The sequence below is a fragment of the Camelus dromedarius genome, chromosome 18, assembly GCF_036321535.1.
Source record: "Camelus dromedarius isolate mCamDro1 chromosome 18, mCamDro1.pat, whole genome shotgun sequence".
Classification (NCBI taxonomy): Eukaryota; Metazoa; Chordata; class Mammalia; order Artiodactyla; family Camelidae; genus Camelus; species Camelus dromedarius.
In genome coordinates this window covers 12,555,976-12,580,995 of record NC_087453.1, presented here as the reverse complement: position 1 = coordinate 12,580,995, position 25,020 = coordinate 12,555,976, and the positions used below count along the sequence as shown (strand labels likewise).

Genomic DNA, 25,020 nt, shown 5'->3' with positions numbered 1-25,020 from the left:
TGCTGCACGACCCCAGCCATTGGCTTCTTTATTGAGCACCAGATTTTCATCATAAGTCATCACAGGAGAGAGATTCAGATTCAACCAACCCCAGACCCAGGCCCTGATCCAGGCCTGGGAGCACAATCGGAGGAGGGACCTGGTCCTGCTGAGGTATACATGTGTACAGAAATAGGCACACAGGCTTCAGAGTATCAGTAGCTGATTTTGGAAATCATGGTCTCCCTGAAAGAAGTAAAGGGGAGCGTGTCGCTTGACCCCAGAGTAGTGACGTATCCATCCACAGGGTGAGGGCTCAGAGAGATGGCCACCATGTCTTCATGCATGCTGCCCTGTTTGCCAAGTTAGAGAAGCAGAAAGATTAGGACATTAAAAAAAAAAAAAAAAAAAAGAATCACAGAACATCAAAGCCAAAGAGGAGCCCCTTTCTACACCTGGGGAAACTGAGGCTTGGAGTAAGGGAATGCTCTGCCAAGAACACACTGGAAGGAAGGAAGGAGCGGAACAGACCTCCGATCTCTGGGCGGACATGGAGATTCCCCAAAGCTGCCAGGACCTTTGGGACTGGGCTTAGAAAGTCTCTTCCCCAGACCAGCCTCAAGACAGCATGATACAGAAGGGAAGCTGATCTAGTGAGAGTCTGCCACCAGCCAGGGCCCTGTCACCAGGGAGTCATCACTCATCCTTGGTGCAGCCCAAGAGAGGAAGGGAGAGCATCTTGTGTGAAGTCCCACGGAAAGCCAGGCTGGGGCCAGGGCAGTGCAACAGCCCAGCAGCTCAGATGGGAACATACCTGCAGAGGCCAGAGATGTCATCCCATAGGCTTCATAGAGCAGCTCAAGAAGCTCGTTCTTCTCATCTTCTGGGAGGAAACTGGACTTTGCTGCGTTGATGTTCTAGAAGGACCAGCACGCAGACAACGTGAAACCAGACATCATGGAAGGGAGCCCTTGGCAATCTAGTGACACAGTCCATTCTCTTCATTAAATGTGGGCAGTTGGTTAAGCTCAGAGGGGGAAGGACTTGTCCAAGGTCACACAGCAGCAAGTGCCAGAGCAGAGACTATGAGGTTCTGTGTTCTTAATGTGGCCCGAAGTGATAGAGAGATATGGGAAGGAGGCTGGAGAAACCTTTGAGAGACAGCGTGCGCTGTGTGGGGCCAGAGAGACACTCCTGCAGAGACAGACTTAGGCGATCACAACCCCTAAAATCAAGGGCTCAGCCAGGGGTCTATGAGTGGCCTGAAAATTGTGTGCAGAATTTATAGCTGAGCACACCTTTCTGAGGAGATGGTTGCCAGCTTTTAGAGTCTCTCAGGGCACTCAACCCAAGCAAAGGATAAGAAAACCGGATCTAGGTCAGGATTATCAGCAAAGATGTCTTCTCTGTGAAAGGCAGCACACTCCAGGTCTGGCTTGGCCTGGCTTGTTGGAGCAGACTCACTCCTCCAGGGATTCCAGGCCCTGGACAGGCCTTGCAGGCCTCACAAACTCCCCGGGCCAAGAGTCAAGGTTCACACCCACTCACCAGTCTCTTAAACTCCTCTTCAGTAAAGCCCATGTCCTGTTTGGTCATCTGGTAATCTGTGTCCAGGGTAGACTTGAAGATGAGTGGGTCATCCGTGTTGAGTGAGTAGTTCACCTGGTCATTTTTGAACCTGGATACCGGGGGAGGGAGGGAGAGGGAGAAGCACCTCCTGATATTTCTCTATAAACAGCCACTGCACGTTGACGGCTACCCTCCTTTGAGCCTCTCAGCGCACTTGGACAGACCTGGGAACTCTCATTGTACAGAGGAAGAAACAAATTCAGAGAACCCAGGTGACTTGTCCAAGGTCACGTAACACGTAGCAACTCAAGACTTAAACCCATCCAACCAGGCCAGAGCCAGGCAAAGGCAGAAGATGAGCCAGATGGAATGGGGGCGTGAGGGGCAAAAAAGCAACATCCCCTGCTCCAGCTACCACCCTCTGTAGCCTCCTTCACAGCCACTATTGTGGGAGAGTGGTCTGCACCCTACCCCAGTCATCCTCGGTCCCACTGGGATCTGACCCTTTAAATACCAGGAAAATGTTCTTGGCACAATTCCTGGCCACCATCTTGTTAAATCCAGTGGACATTTCGTAGCTGTTACCTCCCTCAACTTGTGTAGCAGAATTTTATTCTGTTGGCCTTTTCCCTCAGTTTCTCAGACACCACGCTTCTGGCTTTCCTTCTGCCGTCCCCCTGCTGTCACTGTCCTAGGTTCAGGCACTCTTGCTCCATCTCCTAAGGCTGTCACTTCTTCAACCCCCGTATCTGTTCAGACAACTCTTAAGCCTTTCTCCAGCTCACAGGCTGTATACCCTCATGTCTCCGTTAACTTCAGCTTGGATGTCCACACACTCCACATTCCTAAAGCAGACCTCAGGAGCCCTTGAGATCAGAACATCAGTGCCCAAGCTTCCCTTCTCAGAAGCTTGGCAGACAGACCATCAGTGCTGGCCTGACCATGGTCTCCCCAAGTTCCTGGTGAACTTCTCTTGTGTCAGCTTTGCCCTCCTGAGGCCTGTCCCAGGGCTCAGTCCCAGGACAGCCTGGAGAAGGGCGGAGGCGTCTTAGTTAAGACTGTGGGATGGGATTGGGGTCAGGTGGGGTGGGACAGACTCTCCGGGGGGGAAACTTCAGGATGGTGCTGGGGGTGGGGGGGACGCCCGGAGGTGCCAGGAGCAGAGACCACAGGAGCAGCAGATGCTCCTCTTCCTGATCCCTGGGAGGCAGAATCTACAGTGTGGGATAGCGGGGCATTCTGCTCTAGCTGAATGAGCTAGGGGTCCCCAGTTCTGCTATTTAATAGCTGGGTGACCTCGGCCAGGTTACACCACATCCAAACTTTGGATTCCTTATTTGTAAGGTGAGGACAGTAACGCCCGCTTCCCAAGCATTTGAAGAGATTTCATACCCAAGAGACCCAGCACAGGCCAGAGCCCGGTCCACGCATCCCCTACCCACCCTTGGCTTTCCGAGTACGAAACTGAATGGGCCCCAGGGGACCAGGCCTCACCGAACAACCGCATGCTCCGTGCCCGGCTTCCAGGCGCCGGTGAGGTAGCTGGACCAGGGGCAGACCTGGAAGAGCAGGTACGTGGCTGGCCGAACACCCCCAGGCCACGGCAACCCCCCTTCCCCGTGCCCCGGTCACACCAGGCCCCTTGCAGCTGGATCCCAGGCCCCGGCAGTCCTGGTTTTCTCCCACGGCCCAGCAGCTTGAAAACCCACTGACTGCTCCCACCACGGCTCACCCAGTGCCTTCAGCTCCTGGAGCCTCCTCACTTCCCACTGCAGCTCTGTCCCCTCACTGCCCAGCCCCTCACCTCGAAGTGCATGTTTTCCTGCCGCAGCCTGTTGTAAAGGGCCTCGTCCTCCAGGGTGTGGTAGCCGTGGCCCAGCCTCTCCGTCTTGAGCGTGTCCACGGCCTGCAGAGAAGGAGAAGCGAGGTGGAGCCCAGCGGGGAGGTAGGAGCAGGGTCCACACCGCCCGCCAGCCAGACCCACTCACCTCTCTCACCACCTCTGCCGAGCCCACCTCCCCGGCATGGACCGTGCGGTGAACGCCGCTCTTCACAGCCTCCTGGAAGGGCAGGGGCCAGGTCAGGGGCGGCCTGGGGGACAGCCTTGGGGATAGCCCCGGCAGGCCGTGCCTTCACCACACCTTGGGGCTGAGCCACGCCCACAGGCCACATGGCCTGCTTCAGGACAGGGAAGTCTGGTCGGTTTTTGTTTTATAATCATTTCAGTGGTAGCTCTCATTTATTAGACAGCTATTACGCGTCAGGTCCTGTGCGGAATGTTTCAGATACCTTAGCCAGCATTCACAACTGCTCTGACACTTGTCTTACAGCCGGGGAGCTGGAGCTCAGGAAAGTGAGGTAACTTGACCAAAGTCAAACAGGAAGTGGGGAGCCAAGCTCTGAAGCGGGCAGGGACCCCAGAGCCCCTGCTCCACCCCCCTGCTTCACCCCTTCCACGGGAAGCACATTTGAGGCTTTGAGACCTCTGCTCCAACTCAGTCATCCCAGCAGATGAAAGAGGCCCAGAGAAGAGACAGTCTCGCCCAAGGTCACACAGCAAATCATTAGGCAGAAAGCCTCAAATATAGGACCCCCCGCACCAAGTCGGTTTTTTTCTTTATACCAGATTCCCAATTTCTAGAGCCCCTAGACCCGAGTCAGACCCACTTGGGAACCCAGGAGGCCTCGTGATCCCCAGTCCGTGTGACTTCTCCTTCCTGGGGGTGGAGACAAGCTCCCTGCACGGCTCCCCCAGAGCCACCCTCTTCCCCGCCCCCTTCCCACGGGACCCACCTCGTAGGCCTGCACATGTCCTGGGAAGAGGCTGCTGCCTTGGATGGTCTCATCCCCAGCCAGGTCGATGGCCACCACGGTCTGCTGCTGGTACTTCTTACACAGCTCCACCACCTCGGGGGACCAGCCTGTGGGCAAGGTGCCAGCTGGGCCTCCGGCAGCAGCACTGAGGAGAAAGATCTCTCCCAGGCCTCCCTGCCACTCGCCCTTGCCTCCCACCCGAGGGCAATGAGAGGCCGAGGGCCCAGTGTCCTGTCTTCAAATCCCGACTGCCGCGGCCTGACCACGTGACCTTTGATGCCCCCATTTCCTCTGCTCTCAGAGGGGACACCACCAGCTGCAGCACCAGGTCGCAGCAAGGCTTTGCCAAGGCCCGGTGTGTAAAGCACTGAGGGCAGGTCTTGGACTCAGTATATGACAAATGGCAATTCTCTGTCTCAACCCCACCCTCCAAGTGGGCTTCCCCCACTTAGCAGATGAAATGGAGGGCCACAGTTCAACGTTTCAGCCTAAAGCATAACTCACTCTAGTGTTAACCAAATACACTGCTAACGTACTACGTGCTCTTAACTAGTGAAGTCATCAAAAAGTGTTCTGAGAAGGATGAACCACCACAGGCTTTGGAACCAGGTGGCCCTGAGTTCCAGCGTGGGCTTTGTGCCTTCTTGACTGAGGAGCAAGGGCTTTCACCGCTCTCTGCCTCAGTTTCCTCATCTGTCAAACGAGGGTAAATGATGGTAGTCCTACCCCATGGGCTGCTGCGAGGATTAGCGAAAACACCGGAGGCACTCTGCACAGGGAGGCCCCTTGCTTTGGCCTCCTTAGAGCAGAGAACGGGGTGAGTATGATCACCTCCTGTGACAAGGCGAGTCTGAGGTCCAGAGAGGTGACGTGACCTGCTCAGAGCCACACAGCAGGGCTCTGCCTTGGAAGCGCAAACCCTGCGTAGTTTCCGAACTGTTGGCAATTCCAGGTTTTAAATACTTTGTAAATTTTCAGTTTCTATGCACTTTATTATCCACTTGTGATTTTTTTAACTAAAGTGTTTTAATTCCTTTCTCTGTTCAGCTGTTAATGCTGAGATCCATATTTAGTTTTTTAAGATTCTCCCTGGGGTTTTTTTTTGGGGCGGGGGAAGGCTCATGAATTTTTCTTTTTGTTTGTCATGGAAATGTAATACATTTCTGTTTAGTGCTGTAATGTTAGGAATTTGGGAAGCCCTGGGAACGTGACTAGTGCCAGTCACAGGGAGACCCCTCAGACCTCAGACCTAGTCCCAGGTTCTGCAGCCCCAACAGGAAAGGCCTGATCCCCAGGGTCACAGGGAGGGTCATGGGCTGAGGGGAACCTGGCTCAGGCTTTTCTCTATTGTTCAGGCTCCCTGGGTTTTGAGCCTCCTGCAGGTCACATGGCTCTCAGGCCCAGCCTCCCTGGGGAGAAAAGTCTCTGTTGCAGGAAGTTCTGAGCCTGCCAGGGAGGAAGCCCTGAGGTCCAGCTGATGGGCTCAGGGAAGACCACGGGGTGGGGGGCACAGAGGAGACCAGTTACGGCCCCCGTGGTGGGCCAGGAGGTTGGGGCGGCATCAGACGGGCAGCCCGGGGTAGGGCCGAGGTCACACTCACTGGGCTGGTGGCGCATGCAGCACAGGATGGACCGCACCTTCACCCCGAAGTCTCGCTCTCCCTCCTGCAGGCCCTGGTCCACTAGGGCTACCACCTCATCCGGGGTGACGTCCCCTCTGTGTGCAGAGAAGAGCAGGAGTGGGCCTGAGACAAAGGAAGGGCTAAAGGACAGCCCTGGGACTGGGACAGAGGAAGGAAGGGAGGTGGGGAGGAGGGAGAGGAAAGAGGAGAAGGAAGGGAGGGACGGGAGGAAGAGGAGGAAGAGGAATCTTCCAGGAGAAGCCCTCACCCCCACTAACCCATTGCCTCTGAGGAAAGGCCAAGGGAGACAGCCCCAACTCTTAGCACACGCCCTTCCAGCTTCCTTGGAACTGTCTGGGCACTTCCAAACCAGAAAGGCTGTCCCAATTTGGGAAGAAGGGGAGGTCAGACTGCCCTTCCCCCATCTTAGGTGGAAAGCACTGCTAAGCTAAGCTCACCTGGTCTGATTCTTGTCCATCAGTATCAGAGTCATGGCTAGAAGAGGGGCAAGGTGGTTGGGTGGTACCACTTAGACATCCCTGGGGTCCAGGCAGAGGGGCAGAAATGGGCCAGACTCACTTCAGTTACAGGGCTAGGACAGGACCCCTAGAAGTCACTGGATAAACAAGTTCAGGTCCCTAGACTGCAGGCCTGTGTCCAGGACTAGGGATGGCAAGACACAGCCAGACGCTTTTGTCCAAGATAAAAACACAAGCCCAGGTGAGGGATGGGAACCACGTCCCTTGTGACAGAATCAAGCCCATCTTTCTGAAGCTGTGGACCAGCTCAGGGGGCAAGATCAAAGTCTTGCTTGGGTCAGGGCCTCCTGACATTCTCCCCCTCGGGTCTCTGGTTGGGCCACCCCAGCACAGCCCTCTGGGCGATCACTCACTCGGCCTGGTTCCAGGGGATGGGCTCCACTTTGGAGTTGGCCAGCAGATGTGGGCTGTAGCGCACCTCCACGTACACCACGCCCTCCTTGGCCTTCATCTCCATGAACTCGTAGGCAATCCTTTTGATGGCCTCCCGGCAGCCCCTGGGAAAGGAAGAGAGGGGTTGGGGACAACCTTCCCCAAGTCCCTTGGGAGCTCCAGGAGTAACAAAGCTGTCTCAACCCGTGGCAGATCAAACCCACATCTGGCGCCCAATCTCTCATCACCCAGCCCTAAGCTCTGGGCTTTGCTGGAGAAAATCCTAGAAGCACAGAGAGTCCTGTCAGCTCTGCTTTCAAACTCTGCCAATTCTTGGCTCCTCCACCCTGCTTCTAACCACCTCATCTCTCTAACCGGCTTCCCTGTCTCCACGCTTGCCATGTACAGCAGCTGGTGCTTTTCTTTGTAAAAATGGAGATCAAAGACTATCGCTCCTCCACTCAGAACCCAAATGGCTTCCCACCTCGTAGAGTCAGTCTCAACTCTGTGACCCCGCCCACAATCAACTCTGTGACCCCGCCCACAAGGCCTGCAGAGTCTGGCCCCTGCCAACCTCCCCACTCACTCCATGAGTCCTTCGGGGTCTTCTTTCTGTCCAGGGAACAGTCAGGCTTGTTCCCAGGGATAGATGTAAGCCAGCAGGGAGGAGAAATAAGAGAAAAGGACACACATAGGCAACAAAAGCAAAAATAGATGAGGGGGATTGCACCAAACTAAAGAGCTTCTACACAGCAAAGGGAACCGCCAACAGAGTGAAGGCAGCCTACAGAATGGGAGAAGTCATTTGTCTGGGTAAGGGCTTATTTCCAAAATATAGACGAACACCTACAACTCAATAGCAGAACAAAATAAACAAAAAACTGATTAAAAAATGGGCAAAGGAACTGAATAGGCATTTCTCACAAGACCTACAGGTGGCCAACAGGCATGAGAAAAGGTGCCTGACATCACTAATCATCAGGGAAATGCACATCTAAACGGGCTTGGGCTTTAGGGAGCTGGCTGTCTTCTGTCTTGTGGCCAGAGAGACAGACACACCTCAGCCTGTACAGGACCCCCACCTGGCCGTGTGTCCTGGTGGGGGTGTCTGAGGAGAGGCACCATGGGTGCCGGAGCATCTGCTGACAGGGCCTGGGATGAGGGCAGGTGATGCCTTCCAGGCTGAGCCCAAAGGCTTCCAGAAAGAAGCCAGCAGCCTTGGCACACGCCTCCCTTCCCCAGGACTCCTCAGACCTGTCCTGCCACTTACCCAGCCAAAGGCCTCTACCTGCCTCATGCACCTTCCTCAGTGGTCCTTCAACAACCCATACTGGGCCCATCCTCCAGACCCTTCCTCAGGTCCAGCCCTCTGGATAGTATCACATCTTCTCCATCCCAAGGCCCATGCTTCCTCCTCCAGGCAGCCTTCCCTGACTCCCCCGGCCCCCTTTACTTCTTCCCTTCTCTGAACATTTCCAGCATGGACTGCCAAAACCTGATTCTCGCCTGCCTGTCACATGCCAGGAAGCTCAAGGTGACATGAGAGTGAGAATCTGGGCCAGCTGTATGGTCCTGGGCAAGTTCCTTCACTTTCCTGAGCCTTCATTCCCTCCTCTGCAAATGAGGAGGGAGTCCACCGAGCAGGACTGTGGACAACTACAAAAAGGATAGTTCTGTGAGCTCTCCACGTATGATATTCTTCTATAGCTAAGATACCCTGCTATTAAAAAATGGAAGGAATGAAAGGTAACATAAAACCATCATGTCTGGCTGTCAATAAAGGTAGCAGTTGTCCTCATGGTAAGGGGGGGCTTGCTGAAGACAGTGCTGTGTCCATTCCAAAATCCAGCCCTAGGAGGTAGAGGGCCATAAACCCATTGTCTAGATGAGGGAACTGAGGCCCAAAGAGAATAGATTTGCCCAGTGTCACAGTTATTTCAGGAAAGAATCTGATACCAGGATCTGTGTTCTCAATCGCCACCTTCTGTCACTTTCCCGTAGAAGCTGAAAGAATTTCAGTCCATCACACCCAGTTTCCAGAAGGGAAAAGTGAGGCCCAAAAGTATGGGGAGATTTGCACAAGTCCACACAACAGTGAGACAGAGTGGGTGTCACAGCGCCTCCTCCCGCCCCACAGAGTAGGTGCCAGCCTGGTACCAGCAGCCCATCGTGGGCACAGGGGTCAACACTGCCCAGGGCCGGAGGGTGGGGATGACTCACGCGATGGCAGGCATGTAGTAGTCGAACTTGGCCAGGAATTCTGGGAGGCTGAGCGGCTTGTCCATGCCGATGATGTTCTGCAGCTCCTCAGGTGTGTTGGCAGGGAGGGCAATGCCCCTTTTCCTGGGGACAAAATAATGAGGAGGGTGGACTATCCCAGGGTGGGACCCGAGTGTCTTCTCAGGGGTACACAGGCAGGAAACCCAGGGAATCTCTCCATCCAACTTCTCCCATTGGACAGATGGGAAAACTGAGGTCCAGGGCATATGGAACTGGGACCTGAATCCTTCTAGGACCTCCTGTCCTCAAGGCCATAACCAGCCAGCAAATCTCAAGGGGGACAACTAGGGTTAAAGTCTGTGCTATGGAACACACATGCACACACACCCCCATGTCTGAGGACAGGGCTGTTGCCAGGGCAGGCCCTCGGTAGAGCCAGCTGGTCCTGTGCCAGGTCAGGGGTTATCAGGGGCAATGACTGCAGCACACAATGCCCGGGGTTGGGGCAGGCGCCGGACTTCCCTCCCCCACCCTCCGTCTGGCCAGCACATCAGAGAGGCTGGCCTGGTCCATTGTCCTGAGAGACGTCCAGGCACAGGCTCAGGGGTGGGCCCGGTGAGCTGAACATAGGGCTAGACCGCGGCAACTGCTCCGCAAGGGCTGGCTGAGAACAGTCCTCCTGGCCCGGGGCCTTCTTTTCTCCATTAGCATCTCTGCCTCCTCCCAGCCATGGCCAGCAGGGTGCCAGGCTGGGCTGGCTTCCCCCTTCTCAGGCTCCAGCCTCCTCTGCTCCTTCTGGCCCTGCCCCAACTCACGGGTCACCCATTTTTAAGATAAAAGGAACAAGCAAAGAACACCAGACATTCAAGAAATGCTTCATGAGGTGCAAAAAAGAGAAAAAAGGATTCTGAGGAAACAGAAAAATGCAGAGAACTGAAAACTTAAAAACCCTGAAGTGAAAAGCTTCAAGGAGATGAGACAATGTGACGTCCTTGAAACAAGAATGCCCCTTTTTAAAAAGGGGGCATTCAGAGAGTAAGAAAGAGCTCTTGGACATTTAAATTAAAAGAATATGGCTGCAACCACCAGGATGTAATAACAGGAATGGAAAATAAGGTGAGAAAATCCTCCAGCAAGTAGAAAATAAGATTAAAAAAATAGGAGCAAATGATTAAGAAAATTAGCTGATTAAACCAAGAAGTTCAGGCATCCAGTTCTGTCCTTTTCCCTAGAGGGGGCAGGAGCAGAGTTCCAGGCAGGGTCAGAGCCAGTGCTGAGGGCTTCAGGCAGAAGCAGTGAGGAATTCCAGGCCAGGGCGGCTGGAGTTCATAGCAGGGTCAGTGGTAGATGAGCCAAAGGGCAGGCAGGGTCAAATGGAGGCTTCGTAGGAGAATGGGACCTTATCCTGAAAGCAAGGGGAAGGCACTGAAGGATTTTAAGCAGGGGAGCAACATGAAAAGATGTGCTTTTTAAAGAGCTCCTCCTGGCTGCAGCATGGAGGACAGATGGGAGGGAAACCAAGGCAGAAGATGGAGCCCCACCAGCGGTCCCACTGGGAGACAAATGGCACAGGACTCTCTCTCCAGCATCTCACATGGGACTGGGTCTCCGGAAGCTGCTCAGACTGAGCTATAAATCTCCTATCTGGGACCCAAGGTTGAGACAGGAAGGAACTGTTCCTCAGTCCCTAGTTCTTCCTGCCACCCACAGCCTCGCACAGCAGCTAAGGCTGCAGCCGGGGCCAAGCTCAGTTCTCAGATAGTTCCCTGCTCCCCTAGCCAGTAGTGGCCACACCCTGGGCGCTGCCCTCCATGGTGGGCGATACACCCAGCGAGGAGGATGAGCACAGCCTTTGGAGTTCAAAGTCCATCCTCCTCCTATGGGTACCAAATCACCCCAGGCGGGAGCTGTCCCCTCTGAGGACCTCCACCTCCTCGTCAGTAAAACGCAAATTGTACTTTCTTTTCAAGGTACAGGGAGGAACAAATGAGGCTACTTATGTGTCCAGGGAAAGATGGCAGGACCCAAAGCCCAATGGCCTGGGTTTGAATCCCAGCTCTGTTACTTAAAGGCTGTGTGACCTTGGGCAACTTATCCAACCTCTCTGTTGACTAGGTTTGGCATATTTGAGAAGCACGGGCATAAACTAACTAAGCAAGGAGAAGTAGAAGAGGTCAAAAAGGCTTTGTAGGACTTTAGGGGCCATGTGTAGACTGTCGCTTTGACCCTGAGCAGGGTGGGAGGGTTTGAGCAAGGAAGTGAGCTGATCACACTATGTTTTAAGATGACTGTTCTGACTTCAATGCTGTGGGGACAATAGATGGGAAGGCCAGGGTGGATGCCTGGATACCAGTGTCCATTGCAGGTCAGGAGGCCATTGCAATAGCCCAAGTGATCTCAGGCCAGGATGGTGACAGGGAGGAGACAATGGGCAGATTCAGAACGTGCTTTGGAGAAGAGCTGGTTGGGTTGTGAAGGAGATTGAGAAAGAAGTTAAAGCCCCCAGAGGAGATGGCGTAAGAAGACACAGGTGAAAACAGTTCACTGAGTCTCAAGTCACATGGGCAGAAAAGAGGCCACTGGATGTGGCTGGGGGTTGGGGAGGGCTCATAGGCCAGACAATCCCCTCCTTCCCCTCTGAGCCCCAGCCGACCATCTCCTGGGAATCCTCCGGCATGCTTGGTCCACATCCCAGTCTGACTGCCTCCCTGGTTTCCCTGCATGCTGATCACAGGATCAAACTCCCAGAGAGGTGCCTACATTATTCCCAAGATACCAAGGGGACGTGAGAAAACAGACAATCCAACCAGCCACCCGACAAGCACTGCTCTCTTCCCTCCTCCCTGAACCCTGCTCTGGACACTCTGGCCTTCTTGCTCCGCTAATGACGCTATGTGACCTTCTACTGAGCGCCCGTGATTAGATCCCATCTTGGTGCCCAGTTAACCCACCCCGATGGCCTCATTAGGGGCCCTGGCGCAATGGCTGGTACTTCACACCGGCAAAGCACGGGCAAAGGACAGGCAGAGATAAGCCAAGCAGTTTCACCCTACTTAGCCGGAGCCATAGGTTACAATTAATAATACTAATATTATCATTAAGTGACATTTATGGAGCACTTAGTGTGCCCGCCTTGAGCTCAGCATTTTGTGGGCAGTACTTTACCTGAACCTCCAGCTGGCAGGAGCAATGGTCAGGGGCATGGACCCGGGGTCACACCTGTGTTTACTAGACAAGTGACTTCCCCGATCCTGGCTCAGTGTCCTCACCAGTAAGACGGGGACAGTAATACGCCTACCTCACAAGCTGTCCAAATCCAGTAAGTCAACCCAGTGCGGCACTTAGAGCCATGCTGGCCGTGGAGTAAATGCTAACACACATACGTGACATAGCTAAATAAAAATCAAATCAATGACAGCTTCCGAGGGCACAAAAAGGTCTCTGGAAGTGCAACAAGATGGAGAAATGTGTTCTTGCCTGAACTCTCTCAGGAAGAGAGGCTTCTGAGAGTCAGGGGCAAACTCGCAAGGATCACCAGGTCTCTTCCAAGGAGCAGGTGTCTGGATAACTGAGGGGATTCTGGCTTATGGAGCAGAGGGTTCAAATTTGAATCCAGAGCTGAAATGCTCATGGCAACAAGGAGAGGTGGAATCCTTCCAGCTCCAAACAAAACGAGTGTAGAACAAACCCAAGAGGAACAGGTCTGCCAAGGGAGGGGTGGGTGGAAGGGGGTCCCCTGTCTCCCAGGTCAGCTCTGGAGGAAGGTCCTGCTCTTACCCTCAATCTACAAAGGCCAAGACCGCAGCAAGGGAACAAACAGTGTTTGAATTTGAATCTGAATCCATTAGCCTCCAACATCCTGTGCTGGATTGCACTGCTGTGAAGTGTTGGGAGGGCGGGTGGACCTCCCTCACTTGGGGTGCTGGGGACATGTCAGCCCACCAGCATCCATGAGAGCTGAGGCAGGAGGTGAGTTCTCCTTTGGAAGACACAGAGATTTGGGCAGAGAGGGGACACCACTTCTCCACGGCTCCCAGCAGGTTATCATGGTGATTAGGAAAAGCTTGGAGGGCCAGATGTCCCAGGGTCAACTCTTGACTCTACTCGTTGTGTGACCTTGAGTAACTGCGTTCACTTCTCTGAGCCTGCTCTCTCCTTGGTGACATGGGGACGGTAATGCCCTCCTCCTGCAACTGTGGAGGAATTAAATTCACTGACTCAGGAGAGGGCTCAGCCCAGCCCAGCACCAGGAGATGCTCAACAAGTGGTACCAGCATCCCGTGTGGGTGCATCAGCTGCCACAGGCTCTCAGCTGAGTCAAAAAAAAGTGACCGGTTCAGCCCTGGGAACCGCCTTCACTCGTGTGCGTGTGCGTGTGCGTGTGCGTGTGCGTGTGCGTGTCTGTGTGTAAAGTGGGGTAAGCTCCTCCTGGCTCACATGGCAGCAAGCAGACAAACGTCACAGGCACAGAAGGCAGAAGACTTGGGCTGTGGGTCTCCAGCTCAGAGCTGAGGCCTCCATGTCCCACAGAGCACCATTTTCTAGGCCGAGGGCTGGCTTGATTCCTCAGGGATACAGGAAAAAGTGGCAACCCTGGAATTCTCCAGAGGCTCTGGGTCAAACTGAGAACCCAGTCCTGCGGGAGGAAGGCCTTATCTGTGGACTTACTTGCCATAATATAAGATGGTTTCAGGCTTGATGGCTCCATCTAGGTGGACGTGTAGTTCCACCTGCAAGGGGGCAGAGGGAAAAGACAGAGAGAAAACACCCATGAATGCCTGAAGGACCTTTCAGAAGGTTATTGTTAATATTAACTGTGATAACCATTAGTCACCACTTACCGGACACTTACCACATACCCTTCACTACACTCTTTATATGCATCATCTTGGTTAATCCTTGTCTAGAGGGTGGGTTTAATTGCTATTGTTATCTCTTTCACAGTTGAGAACACTGAGGTTCAGAGTGGTTAAGTAACATGTCCAAGGCCACACAGCAAGGAAGCAATGAAAACAGGAACCCAACGCACTGTCTTTGTTCTTAACCACAGCTGGTAACTGGCAGAACCGGAATTCTAATCTGGGCCTAATTCCAAATCTTCTGCTCTTTAAACACAAGGCCAGTCCTATAGGAGCCACCACGCAGGCAGACCCTGCTCTCAGCCACCTCACTAAACAAGACCCAACTCTCACAAGGGTTGACCACACAGGCTTTCTGGACTAGTGGATAGCTACAATATATTTCAAAAGTCTGCCTCCATTTTCAAAAGCAGGTGTTACTCAAAATTAAGCATAGCTTGTCAGCAATCAATGTTAGGCAGCGAGATCTTTCCAGGACTCTAGAAAGGGCACTAGACACTTGGCCATCTTGGTGATCCTCTCCTGCGTGCTCAGCCCCACGGACAACACGCTGCACACAAAGCCACGAGTTAAGGACAGGGCTTCTTGGAGCGCTCATCGGGCTTGACTCCCAGCTCTGCCTCCTCTCTGGCTTAGACCAGACACTCGATCTCTCAGAGCCTCAGTTTCCTCAACTGAAAACAGCTGCAAAGAATGCCTCCCTGTCCAAGAACAATTTAAGGATTTAAAAAGACAGTGTAGGTGGACATGTAGGGCCCACGGGAAACAGCCCCTGCCTCTCAGCCAGGGCACTTTCCCCCGGCTGTTAACAGAAGCACAGTGGTGCTGGGGGACAGTGGGAAAGCCGGTGCCATCTCCCTGTTCCAGGTCATGGGGGACATCCAGAAAACTCTCAAGTGACATCTCTACCAGGGTGGGGCCTTCTCTGGAACCTGGGGGCCTGGACAAGGAATTGGGAGCCCTGGCTGGCGGAGAGCGGCCCTGGAGCTGCTGGCCCAAGAGCATCCTGGGAGCGCCCACGTGGGCTGCCTCCTGTGGAGGAGACCCGGCCTGGGGCCCGTGCTGGGAGGTCGGGGTGGGGGCAGGGGTAGGGCCACCATGCCCTCCCGTCAGCAGACGTCCGAGTAATCAGATCTCTCCAGAAGGCATTCAGGTGCAAGGGACGGAGCAGCCCTCACATCCAGCCTCGGTGTCCAGTGAGCTGCTGGATTCCCTGACAAAGTGAGTTCAGTGCCCACTCAGGCAAATGTGTATTGGGTTCCCAAAAAGTGCTCTGCATTGGGAACACTGCAGCTTCCAGTGCAGGGGACTGCCGACCAGCTGTTTGACCTAAGACAGCTGACCTCACCTCTCGGAGCCTCCGTTTTGTTATCTTTAGCCTTCACAGGGCTGTAGCAAAGATCCAGCCAGAGAGGCAGGGTAGCCCTAGGGTTAGAGCTGCAGTCCCAGCTCTGCCACTCACTCCCTGGGCGACGTGGAGAAAGTTACTTGCTTTCAGGGCCTCATGACCTCATCTGTGCAGTCGGAGGATCACATGCCTTCTTCCTAGGGCTTCGTGAAGCTTCATGCGTGAATGCGCAGTGCGTGCTTCAGACCAGGACTCAGCCCATAGCAAACGCTCAACAGGTATCAACTAAGAATCCTTTACTCACCAAATCGTTGAGGCCCTGCTGGGCACAGTAGGGACGGAGAGGTAAACTAAAGGGACAGAGTCCTGCTCCCGTGATTCTTACAGTCCAGCAAGGGAGAGACAATAAAATGTCACAGTGATAAATGTACAATCCCAACTCCTAGGAGACAAACCCAGACTTACAAGAGGCAACAAACAAAAGAACTCACCCAGCTAGGAGGCCAACAATGACTTCCCAGAGAAAGCAGAGCTTGAAATAAGATCTCAAGGATGAAGAGGAACAAAGCAGGCAAAGGTGGGGCTGAGGAGGGAGGCAGGAAGAGCATCCAGGCAGAGGGAATAGCATGTGTGAAGGCTGAGCGGTGGCGGAGAACATGTCATAGGCGAGGAACTGAAATCTGGGTTCAGAGCGGGGAGCGGTTACAGGACTGGAGAGACTGCAGGAGCACAAGAGGAACTGGGTTTTAACCTGAGCACAGAGAAGCCACGACAGGTTTGAAGCTCAGGAGAACAGTACGTAGCAAGACCAGTTAGCAGCTACTGCAGTCAAGTTTATGAGAGACGGTGGTACCTTGGACCAGGGTGGCAGTGCAGATGTGGCAAAGCAGGTGGACAGAGAGTGGGGTAAAGGATGATGCTTCAGGCTGGGCCAGGGTAGGGAGTGATTCTCATGCTCTGAGACAGAGAGCCCAGGAAGAAGCCAAGTGCTCAAGGGGTGAGGAGGGGTGCGGGTGCAGGGAGAGAAGCAGGGTCACTTTGCTCTCAGGTGCAGCCGGGATGCCTCTGAGACCTCCAAAGGCACACGGACGGAGCCAGTGGCTGTGTGAGTCTGGAGTTCTCCGAGACCCAGGCTGGAGATGTAAGTGGGAGTGTAGCAGACTGAGGCTGTGGTCTTGAATGAGCCCACCCAGGAAGGGAACATTGAGGAAAGAGCGTGGGGTCAAAGACTGGAGGAATGCCAGCGCCCAGTGGCTTACAGAAGTGGGTGAGCCTAGAGGAGAGCCACCAGAGGTGGGGGAGGAAACAGGAGCACGTGCTGTGAAGAAGGCAAGAGGTGATCAGATTTCAAGAGGGGAGTGTCCCCCTCCCCAGGTCGGTGTAGAGGGCTGAATGGTGGCCCCTCCAAAAGATATCTACATTCTAACATCCAGAACATAGACTACCATACAGGGCAAAGGATGGGATTAAAAATCTGGAGAGGAGGAGTTTTTCCTGGGTGATCTGGGTGGGCCCTACACCCCATCCCCTGTCTCCTTATGAAGGAGGCAGAGAGTTTTGAGAGAAACACACAAGAGGAAGCAGCACCATAGGGACCACAGAGGCCGATGGGAGGGATGTGGCCACAAGCCAACAGGCGCCTGGAGCCACCAGAAGCTGGAAGAGGCAAAAAATGGACTCTCCCCTGGGGCTCTCAGAGGGCATGCGGCCCTGCTAACACCTTGATCTTGGACTTCTGGCCTCCAGAACTGTGAGAAAACAAATCTCTGTTATTTTCAGTTACCCCGTGGTGGTAATTTGTTATAGCAGCGACAGGAAATAAATACATTCAGGTCCTACTAGAGGCCAAGGAGTAGAAGAGCAGAAACAGTCCCTGGGCTGAAGAACACAGGGCACTGGGACCCAGAGGAGTGGTCCTCAGCCCTCAACCCTGGCTGCCCACAACGAGCACCTGGGAAGCTTCGGAAGGGTATGTGCACCTGGGCCCACCTTCAAGTCAGTCACTATCCCTGGGGGTGGGCCTGGGCACTTTTATTTTAAGAATGATCTTTTCTTTTTCTTCTTAACATGAAGCCAAGGTTGAGAACCAGTACCCTAGAGGAACCATTGTAGAGGTCCAAGGGGGCAGAAGTCAGATAAGAAAATGGGGAAAGTTTAGACTATTTCTTCCCAAATTTTACCCTTGAAGGGGAAGAAAGGGCCTAGGAGAGGAGTGGAGGTGGGTGTGGGGCAAGAGAATTGTGTTTCTTTTTAGAATGGGAAGGATGTGGGCACCTTTAAATGATGAGGGAGAGGAGGTATGTGAGGTCACTAAGGGGGTAGGAGGGGGTCATTCGGAGGAGACGACAAAGGAGTCAGCCAGGGGAAGAAGGAGGGAGAGGGCCGTCTCCAGGCAGAGGGAACTGCATGCGCCAAGGGTCAGGACTTGGTGGGGAGAGATGAGGATGGAGAGTCAGAGGGGTTGAGGGCAGGGAGACCTCACAGGTCACAGTGAAGGAGGATCCAATGAAGGGTCTCGCACAGGGGAGTCACCTTTTGAAAGCTTTCTCTGGCTGCCATGTGGAGAGCAGGCTGGAGGGAAGTCAGAGCAGAGGACAGAGAGCCGACGCAGTGGTCTGGATGGGAGATGCACCACAGCACAGAAAGGAGGCCTTGGAGAGCCCGCAGGATGTGGGAGGGAGGATGCCCTGTGGGAATGAAAGCAGAGCCTGCTGCCCACCGTGCCCTGCAGCTCCCAGCCCTCCTCAGGGCCTCCTGGGAAGCTGCCTAGACACGTTTTAGGGGAGGAACAGAGGCCAGGAGCCATCGCCAGAGGCAGTCCAAGCTCAGGCTGGCCTCCCACTGAACTTTCTGAAAAACAGACTACCCACGGAGAACTCTGTCAGCCTGCCCCAGATGACCATGGGGTGCAAGCTCAGAAACTGGGGTGGGGACCCTGCTCTGCTGGCCCCATTCGGGGGAAAGAACAGCAGGGACGTCTAGCTTACCGAGTATCTACTGTGTCCTGGACCGTCTCCATGCATCATCTTACTTCATCCTTACAACCAGGGAGGTAGGGACTTCACTCCCATTTTACACATGAGGAAATTGAGGCTCAAAAAAGTATCCAAGGTCACAGAGGCAGTGATGGAGTTAGGATTTGAACCCGGGTTTGAATCCTGAGTTCCTGCTATACTTTCTCTGCAGGCCTAGACTCAGATGTAAATTATACACCATTATCAGACCCTTTATCTCATTTAATCTTAACCCCTAGGCAAGAGACACATTAGCCTCTGTTTAGTTGGGGAAGTAAATGGACTTGCCAAGCTGAGCTCAGAGAAATTCAGTGACCTGCCCAGGGTCACACAGACCGATAGTGGCAGAGCTGGGTTAGAACCCAAATCCCTCCACTTCTAATCCAAGTCCTGCCCGCAGGCCAGACCACCTCCCTGGTGCTTGCTCCAGACCTGCACCTGGCCTCTCGGCTGCCCTGGAGGGGAAACTCAGCCCCCTCCCCTGCACTTGCGTTCTATGACGCTGACAAGTGAGCCTCTGGCAGAGCTGCAGGAAATCCTCCAGGTCTGAACGGGAAGCATCCCCAGTTACCAAGAAGTATTTACTAAGCTGCCCATCTCTGACCCCTCCCACGCAGGTGCTAGGCACTGGGGACACGGGGAAACACGCTGAGTCCTTGCTCTCAGGAGATGCCAGCCAGGCAGATGAGGTCCAGGGAGCTAATTCACTCACCCAAGGTGTCAGTGGCAGAGCCAGGACAGGGAGCCAGGTCTTGGACTCCAGGGCCAGATGCTCCCAGATCTGACTCCTGCTCACAACTGGCGGGTCTGTCTACCTTCAAGGCATACCCGACTCAGACTACTTCTCCCCAGGCCCCCAAACACACCTGTTTTGTTTTCATCCTACTGATTTTTTTCAATTCACTTACTTAACTATGTCTGTGTCCAACCGTTAGTTCCCTAAAAGTGGGGACTTTGTGCCATCAGGCTTGTGCCCTCAGGGCCTAGGACAGTGCCCCACACAGCAAGAAGATCTAGTAGGTATTTAATGTCCTGTGTCAGCACAGCTGTGTCCTCTCCCTGTGGCAAGGAAGGGGTCACCTACCCCCTTGGACCTACCAGAGGATCCAGGTAGGGCAGAGTCTCTAGGATGCTTGCCCAGCCCCCAGAACCCAGGCACTGCTGTCAGAACCTGGATGAATCACAGGTGCCCAATTCCCTTCTTAGCCCTGCTCTTGACATTGAACTGCGCAGAGCCAGCGGTCCATGCCCTTGTGCCGCCCAACCTCTCAGTTGACTTGGGGGGTGAATCCAGGAGACAGAGCAGCCCTAGGGCTGACATTGTTTCCTCTTCCAGGAAGTCCTCTGGGCTCCTATAGCTGAAAGGTACAGAGCAGAAGGGGCCTAGCTGTTGTCCCTCAGTGCCTCCTGCTGACTTGGGGCCCAACCGAGCTCTCTGCTGCCTCTGTGAGCTTCCCCAGAGGTTTCATGGAAGGCAAGGTGCGTCGTCAGCCAGGGGACATCCTGTGGGACAACACCCTAGGGACTCAGCGCAGTTACCCCCATTTTATAGGTGAGAAGACTATGGCTCAGAGAGATTAAGGAACTTACCTTAGGGCACAAACTAACGAGTGCCACGCAGGAAGCCTAGGGCACAGACTAATGAGTGCCACGCAGGAAGCCTAGGGCACAGACTAATGAGTGCCACGCCAGGAAGCTCTAAGGTGGGAGGTCATGACCACCAGGATACACTCCCTTCATCCTGCCTATCAGTACTGAGTCAACGCTGGTAAAATCTAAACAGGACTATTAATCATGATGACGAGGCTGATGATCAATAGCAGCTAACATTCGCACACTCCCTGAGCCAGGCCTGTGCTTGGTGTTTTATGTAGGGGAGATAAGAATATGATTCCCATTTTATAATTGGGGAAACTGAGGCACAGAGAAGCAACTCACTCAAGAACCCCAGAGGTTGTCTCTTCCCCCACCTTCCTGCTCTGGTGCTTCAGGACCCTAAGGAGTGAGGGTGAGCCTGCCCCAGACACTCTGGGTAAATGTAGGCTTGAACCTCACCTTGACCACCCTGGCCTACTCTTCTCCCCTGTCCAAATCCAAGGTACTCCCTAAAACAAAAGGGCAGGTGGACATGTTTCTCCCAGCTCACAGTGCCCCTTCCCACCCAGACCAAGCCCACCATGAGGTCACAGGTGGAATCAAAAGGCTGGCGGGCTTGCCTCACCTTGCTGTATGACCACAGATACTGCACTTCCCCTCTCTGGTCCTTGCTTCTTTGTCAAACAAAAGGCTTCGTTGAAACCCCATCTCACTCTCCCCCTCCCTCCCAACCGCCACGTGAATTGTAACGGGTAAGGCAGGAGGGCTCTTCCCAGCCAGGGGCATTTTTGTTTTAACACGTGGCTCTGGTAACAGAAAAGCACCGAAAGCCCAAAGCAGTGCTAACACAGTGGGCTTTGTGGCCAGAAGACAGGAGTGAGAAAGACAGTGCAGGTGGAGTTCACCGCAGCCCCCACTGCGGTCCCCAGGGAGGAAATGCACCCTCGAGGGCCTGCTGTGTGCCAGTAAGGCGCTTCACAAACACCAACCAGCACATCCATTCCCCCAGGAGCACCATGTCCTTGGCTTTATCAGTCCATTTTACAGAGAGGAAAGCTGGGGCTCAGGGAATTATCCATCTGAGCTCTTGTAACTGCTAAGTGGTAAGGCAGGGAGCCACCCTCAGTCTATCCGAAGCCTATGGCCATCCTGATTCCAACTCCTCCCCCCACAAAGTAGGGTGAGGGCTGTAAATCAGCAAAGCCGTTCACAGTGTCCACTTCAGTCTTCGGTAGATCTGGGTTCAAGTCTAGCTTTGCTGCTTTCTGCCTGTGTGACTTTGGCAAGTTCCTTCCCCTCTCTGAACTGCAGTTTCCTTTTATGTCTATGAAACTAATAATAGGACTTACTTCAAAGGGCTGTTGTGAGCATTAAATGAGTTAATATACGCAAAGCGGTTAGAACAGTGCCTGAAACTGAATTAACATTCAAATATGAAAAAGAAAAAAGTTGGTTGGCAGTTTAGCTCATTTCTCCTCTGCATCAGGAAAGGGCCTATTCCAACTTGGGCCATCTCACTCTCCTGCCTAAAGCTTTGAGGCTGTCAGATTTTGCGTAGCTTTGGACAAGCCATGTCCCCTCCCAGGCCTCAGTTTCCTCATCTGTAAATGGGGATGAAAACATCTGCTTTGATAAGCTGTCCAGAGGATTCTGTGAGATAAATCACCGAAGGTGCCTGGTACCCACGAACACTCAAATGACAGCACTGTTACTGTCATTACAATGGCAGGCATGTGATCAGCATCACCCTCCACGACACTGAACTCCTGGGGCCATGGGATTTTCCAGCCTTGCTTTGTCGGGAAACAGACTGATGAGGGCCACCCCTCTGCCCTCCTTTGTGCCACCTCCAGTGCCCAGCAGGTGTTCAGAAAGCTATTCGTTGGGATAACGCAATCAGAGCAGGTAGGCAGCCAGCCACCTAGGGTCTTGCTACTCAAAGTGTGGTCTGTGGCCCAGAAGCATTAGCATCTCCTGGGAGCTTGTGAGAAGTGTGGCATCTCAGATCCCACCCTAGACCTCCTGATTCAGTGTCCGAACGTTTTAACAAAAATCAGGTGATGTGCGTACACATTAAAGTTTGGAAAGCCCTGCCCTGCTCTGCCTTCTCAAAGCTGGCCAGTCCTAAGCCTCACCTGGTGGTAGGTATGAGAAGCCAAAGAGCCCAGAAGAGGCTCCTGTCTTAGAGAGGTCTGCGTCTGGGGCACTGGCACCTCCAACCCTAAAGACTTCTGCAGAGGCAGCTCAAGAAAGCTGATGAGGGTAAGGGATTTTTGAAGCCAGCCCACTGTGGGCTTAAACCCCAGCGTGGCAACATTCTAGCTGTGTGATGGTGGGCCTAGTTCATCTCTGTGCCTCTCTGTTCATCTATAAAATGGGATGATACCAGCTACCTCCCAGAGTCATTGCTAGGATCAGATGAATTAACAAAGGTTTATGTGTTCAGAATGGTGCCTGGCACAGAGCAATAATTCAACTCAATGAGCTGTAGCTCTTAATACTAGTGATTCTCATTACTCTCGCTCCACTCTGGGAAGGCAGGGAGCTGGCTCTGGTTACAGTGGCTTTTAAACTCAAGTTCCTGGCTTCGCTGGCCAGCTCAGGCACATTCCCTGCCCACAATAATATAAAATTTATCACATCCCACATGCATAGTGGGTGACTGTCTACCTTCCCTCTCAAGCATTGCCTTTTAGCTCTTGGACACCTGCATAGTGGGTGGAGCCCATTTCCCAGGTGTGGAAACTGAGGCCCAGGGAGGGGAAATGACCTGCCAGCTTGAATTAGAGAGGGCTGGGAGAGGCAAAAAAAAAAGGGGAATAATAATAGTTTCTCCCTCATAGGGCTGTTACAGAGTGTTGGAAGCATCAAAATGGCGCATATAGTGAATTCTGCACAAGTGTTGCCAATTATTTCGCTCCATAATCCCCACTGCATTCCAGTCAAGGGGCTTTGTCTATTGCCTTATGATTCACATCAAGGTAAGATGGGTCCCCAGTCCGAGGGCAGAGGGAATCCAAAAAAGTATTTTTTTTTAAAAAGGGAGGGAAAAAGCCTTCAAAGGAAAGAAGCCCTAATGATGGGGCACAGAGTATCCAGACAAGGTGTGAAGGTAGCATGGGGGGCGGGTGGCAAGAGTGCTACCTCAGTACTTGCAACACCTGGCAGGGAGTAGCCGAGCCTTTGCCCTCTGGTGGGGGCATCAGCAGTGGGGGCCAGGCTTTACCTCCCTGGAGTACCCGCTCTCCTCCCCGCTCAGGATTCTCACCAATGCTTTTGTGCTCTCTGCCGTCATCACTCACACCTGTTTCTCAGAAAATTAAGTTTGATTGCAGCCCACTCCTTCCCTTACCCCCCCGCAGTCTCAAAGCCTACTAGCTGATTCATTCTGCTGAATGGACTCCGGGACCCCTCCTTCCCCTGGACGAAACTCAGTGCTCTGAAGCCCGCCAAGTGGGCCCAGACCCTCCCTGACCCCACCATTCCCAGGACACCACAGCTGGAGGGAGGAGGGACAGGGATTTATCCCTTGAGGTTAGTGGCCTTGGCTTGGCCTTGAGTGAACCCTACAAGAGCCCAGGGCCTGAGGCCCACCCAGCCCCTCTGCCTCTAACGTGAAGAGAGAGGTGCCCTGCTCCCTCCCTCCCCTCTCTGGCATGGCTCACTGTTTTCATGGGCAGATCTATAAACCTGGGCTCCTTGGCGTTTCCAAACCATCATAGTGCTGGAGTATAATGCTGTTTCCATTCACTCGATATGTATTGTCCACAACACTAAGTGAAGACACCGGGCCCATTTTACAGCTGAGGTTCAGAGAGGTCAAGCCCGTGCCTAGGCTGCTCAGCATGGTTGGTGCTAGGATGCCCATTTGACACAGAGTGAAACTGAGACTCAGATGGGCCAAATCAGAGGCAGAAACAGAACTTGGAGGCTAGCCAGAGGAGCCTCCCGATTCAGAACCCTTCCTGTCTCATTGCTTCTTGTTAAATAGCCTGGAGGCGGGCAAGGACCTGAGCTGAGGAGAGAAAGCACCTGCAGGGGTCCCCCAGTTCACTCCCGGGGTGTGAATGCCCTTAAGCCCTCCAGCCAGACAAGCAGGCAGACCCCTGGACCCCAACCCCTGCCCGCGCTTACTTTGGGCTTGTCGAAAGCCGGAGTCTTGGCCATGGTGCCAAGCGTGCGTCCGGCGCTGCTCCCTCCGCCGAAGATCGGTGGTCCCCGCTGGATCGATGGCGGGTCTGCTTCCCCGGGGGCCCGCAGTGACCGCGGCCCGCCACGCTCTTCTTAACGGGGTCCGGCCCCGGCCCGGGCCCCGCCCCTCCCCGCCCCCTCGCCGGAGCTCCCGCCCCGCCCCGCCCCGCCGACCCGTGCTGTGCATTTCCTGGAATTCCTGCCCCACGGTGGGGACAAACCCGAGTACCCTGGGGCCTTGGCTGGCACCAAATCTCTAGCCCGGGATGCCGGGTTGGAGCCACCTGTGGACTCAGGCTCCAGCCTCCTGGCTGGGCTCTGCCTCCTGCCCGGCCTCTCCAGCAGCTGTCACGCTACTGCCTGGGCGCCTACATTGTGCCAGGCCCCAGCTGGAAGCTGGGAACCTGTGCGCATCGCAAACCTCGTGGGGCTTGCACTCCAGGCGAGACACGAGCTCATAGCAGAATCACACAGCATAAGTGTAAAATTAGGGAGATTTACTAGGGAGCAGCCGTTCGTGGCCTGCAAGTCGGGGAAGGCATCTCTGAAGATCTTAAGGAGTTTATCAGGTGAAAGGGTTTGGGTGGGTGGGAGTGGAGTGGAAGAGCAGCCCAGGTGGAGAGGGCATTCTGTGGGACCTCAGGGAGGTAGGGAATGAAAGGGAGGCCGGAGAGACACAGCAAATCCCCTCCCAGGCATTTACTCTTGAGAAACCCGCCCACGGTGAAGCCAGAGAAGCCTGCAAGAATCTTCACACCAGCGCTGTTCCTAATAACAAAAACATTGGAAACATCCCAGATACCCATCCACGGGCAAGTGGGCAGCTAGGCTGGAACATTCACACCAATAGAGTACTATACAGCAGTGTAATTGAATGAACTTCAGCAGACAACACAG

General features: G+C 54.0%; 1 protein-coding gene across 3 annotated transcripts; it reads right to left on the bottom strand.

Moving 5' to 3' along the window:
• ADA (adenosine deaminase) lies at window positions 1–24,243 on the bottom strand. 3 transcript variants are annotated; one of them, XM_031433755.2, is made up of 13 exons: window positions 24,067–24,243; window positions 17,855–18,009; window positions 13,784–13,845; window positions 9,116–9,238; window positions 6,877–7,020; window positions 5,964–6,079; window positions 4,342–4,469; window positions 3,537–3,608; window positions 3,353–3,454; window positions 3,043–3,107; window positions 1,528–1,657; window positions 794–896; window positions 1–332 (listed from the first exon to the last, which is right to left on the bottom strand). In XM_031433755.2, the coding sequence occupies exons 2-13, from the start codon at window positions 17,879–17,881 to the stop codon at window positions 319–321; spliced, it is 1,086 nt and encodes a 361-aa protein (XP_031289615.2). In that variant the 5' UTR covers window positions 17,882–18,009; window positions 24,067–24,243; the 3' UTR covers window positions 1–318. The 3 variants fall into 3 exon arrangements, with proteins under 3 accessions (XP_031289615.2, XP_010976026.3, XP_031289616.2); XM_010977724.3 differs by lacking the exon at window positions 17,855–18,009; XM_031433756.2 differs by lacking the exons at window positions 9,116–9,238; window positions 13,784–13,845; window positions 17,855–18,009; window positions 24,067–24,243 and adding an exon at window positions 7,482–9,109.
• Between the last annotated feature and the right edge of the window lie 777 nt (window positions 24,244–25,020).

Coding starts and splice junctions, on each gene's coding strand:
- ADA (XM_010977724.3), bottom strand. CDS start 24,099: ATGGCCAAGACTCCGGCTTTCGACAAGCCCAAA. Junction 13,846..24,066: donor CGGCTTTCGACAAGCCCAAA/GTAAGCGCGGGC, acceptor GCCCCCTTGCAG/GTGGAACTACACGTCCACCT. Junction 7,021..9,115: donor TACTACATGCCTGCCATCGC/GTGAGTCATCCC, acceptor TTCCTTTCCCAG/GGGCTGCCGGGAGGCCATCA.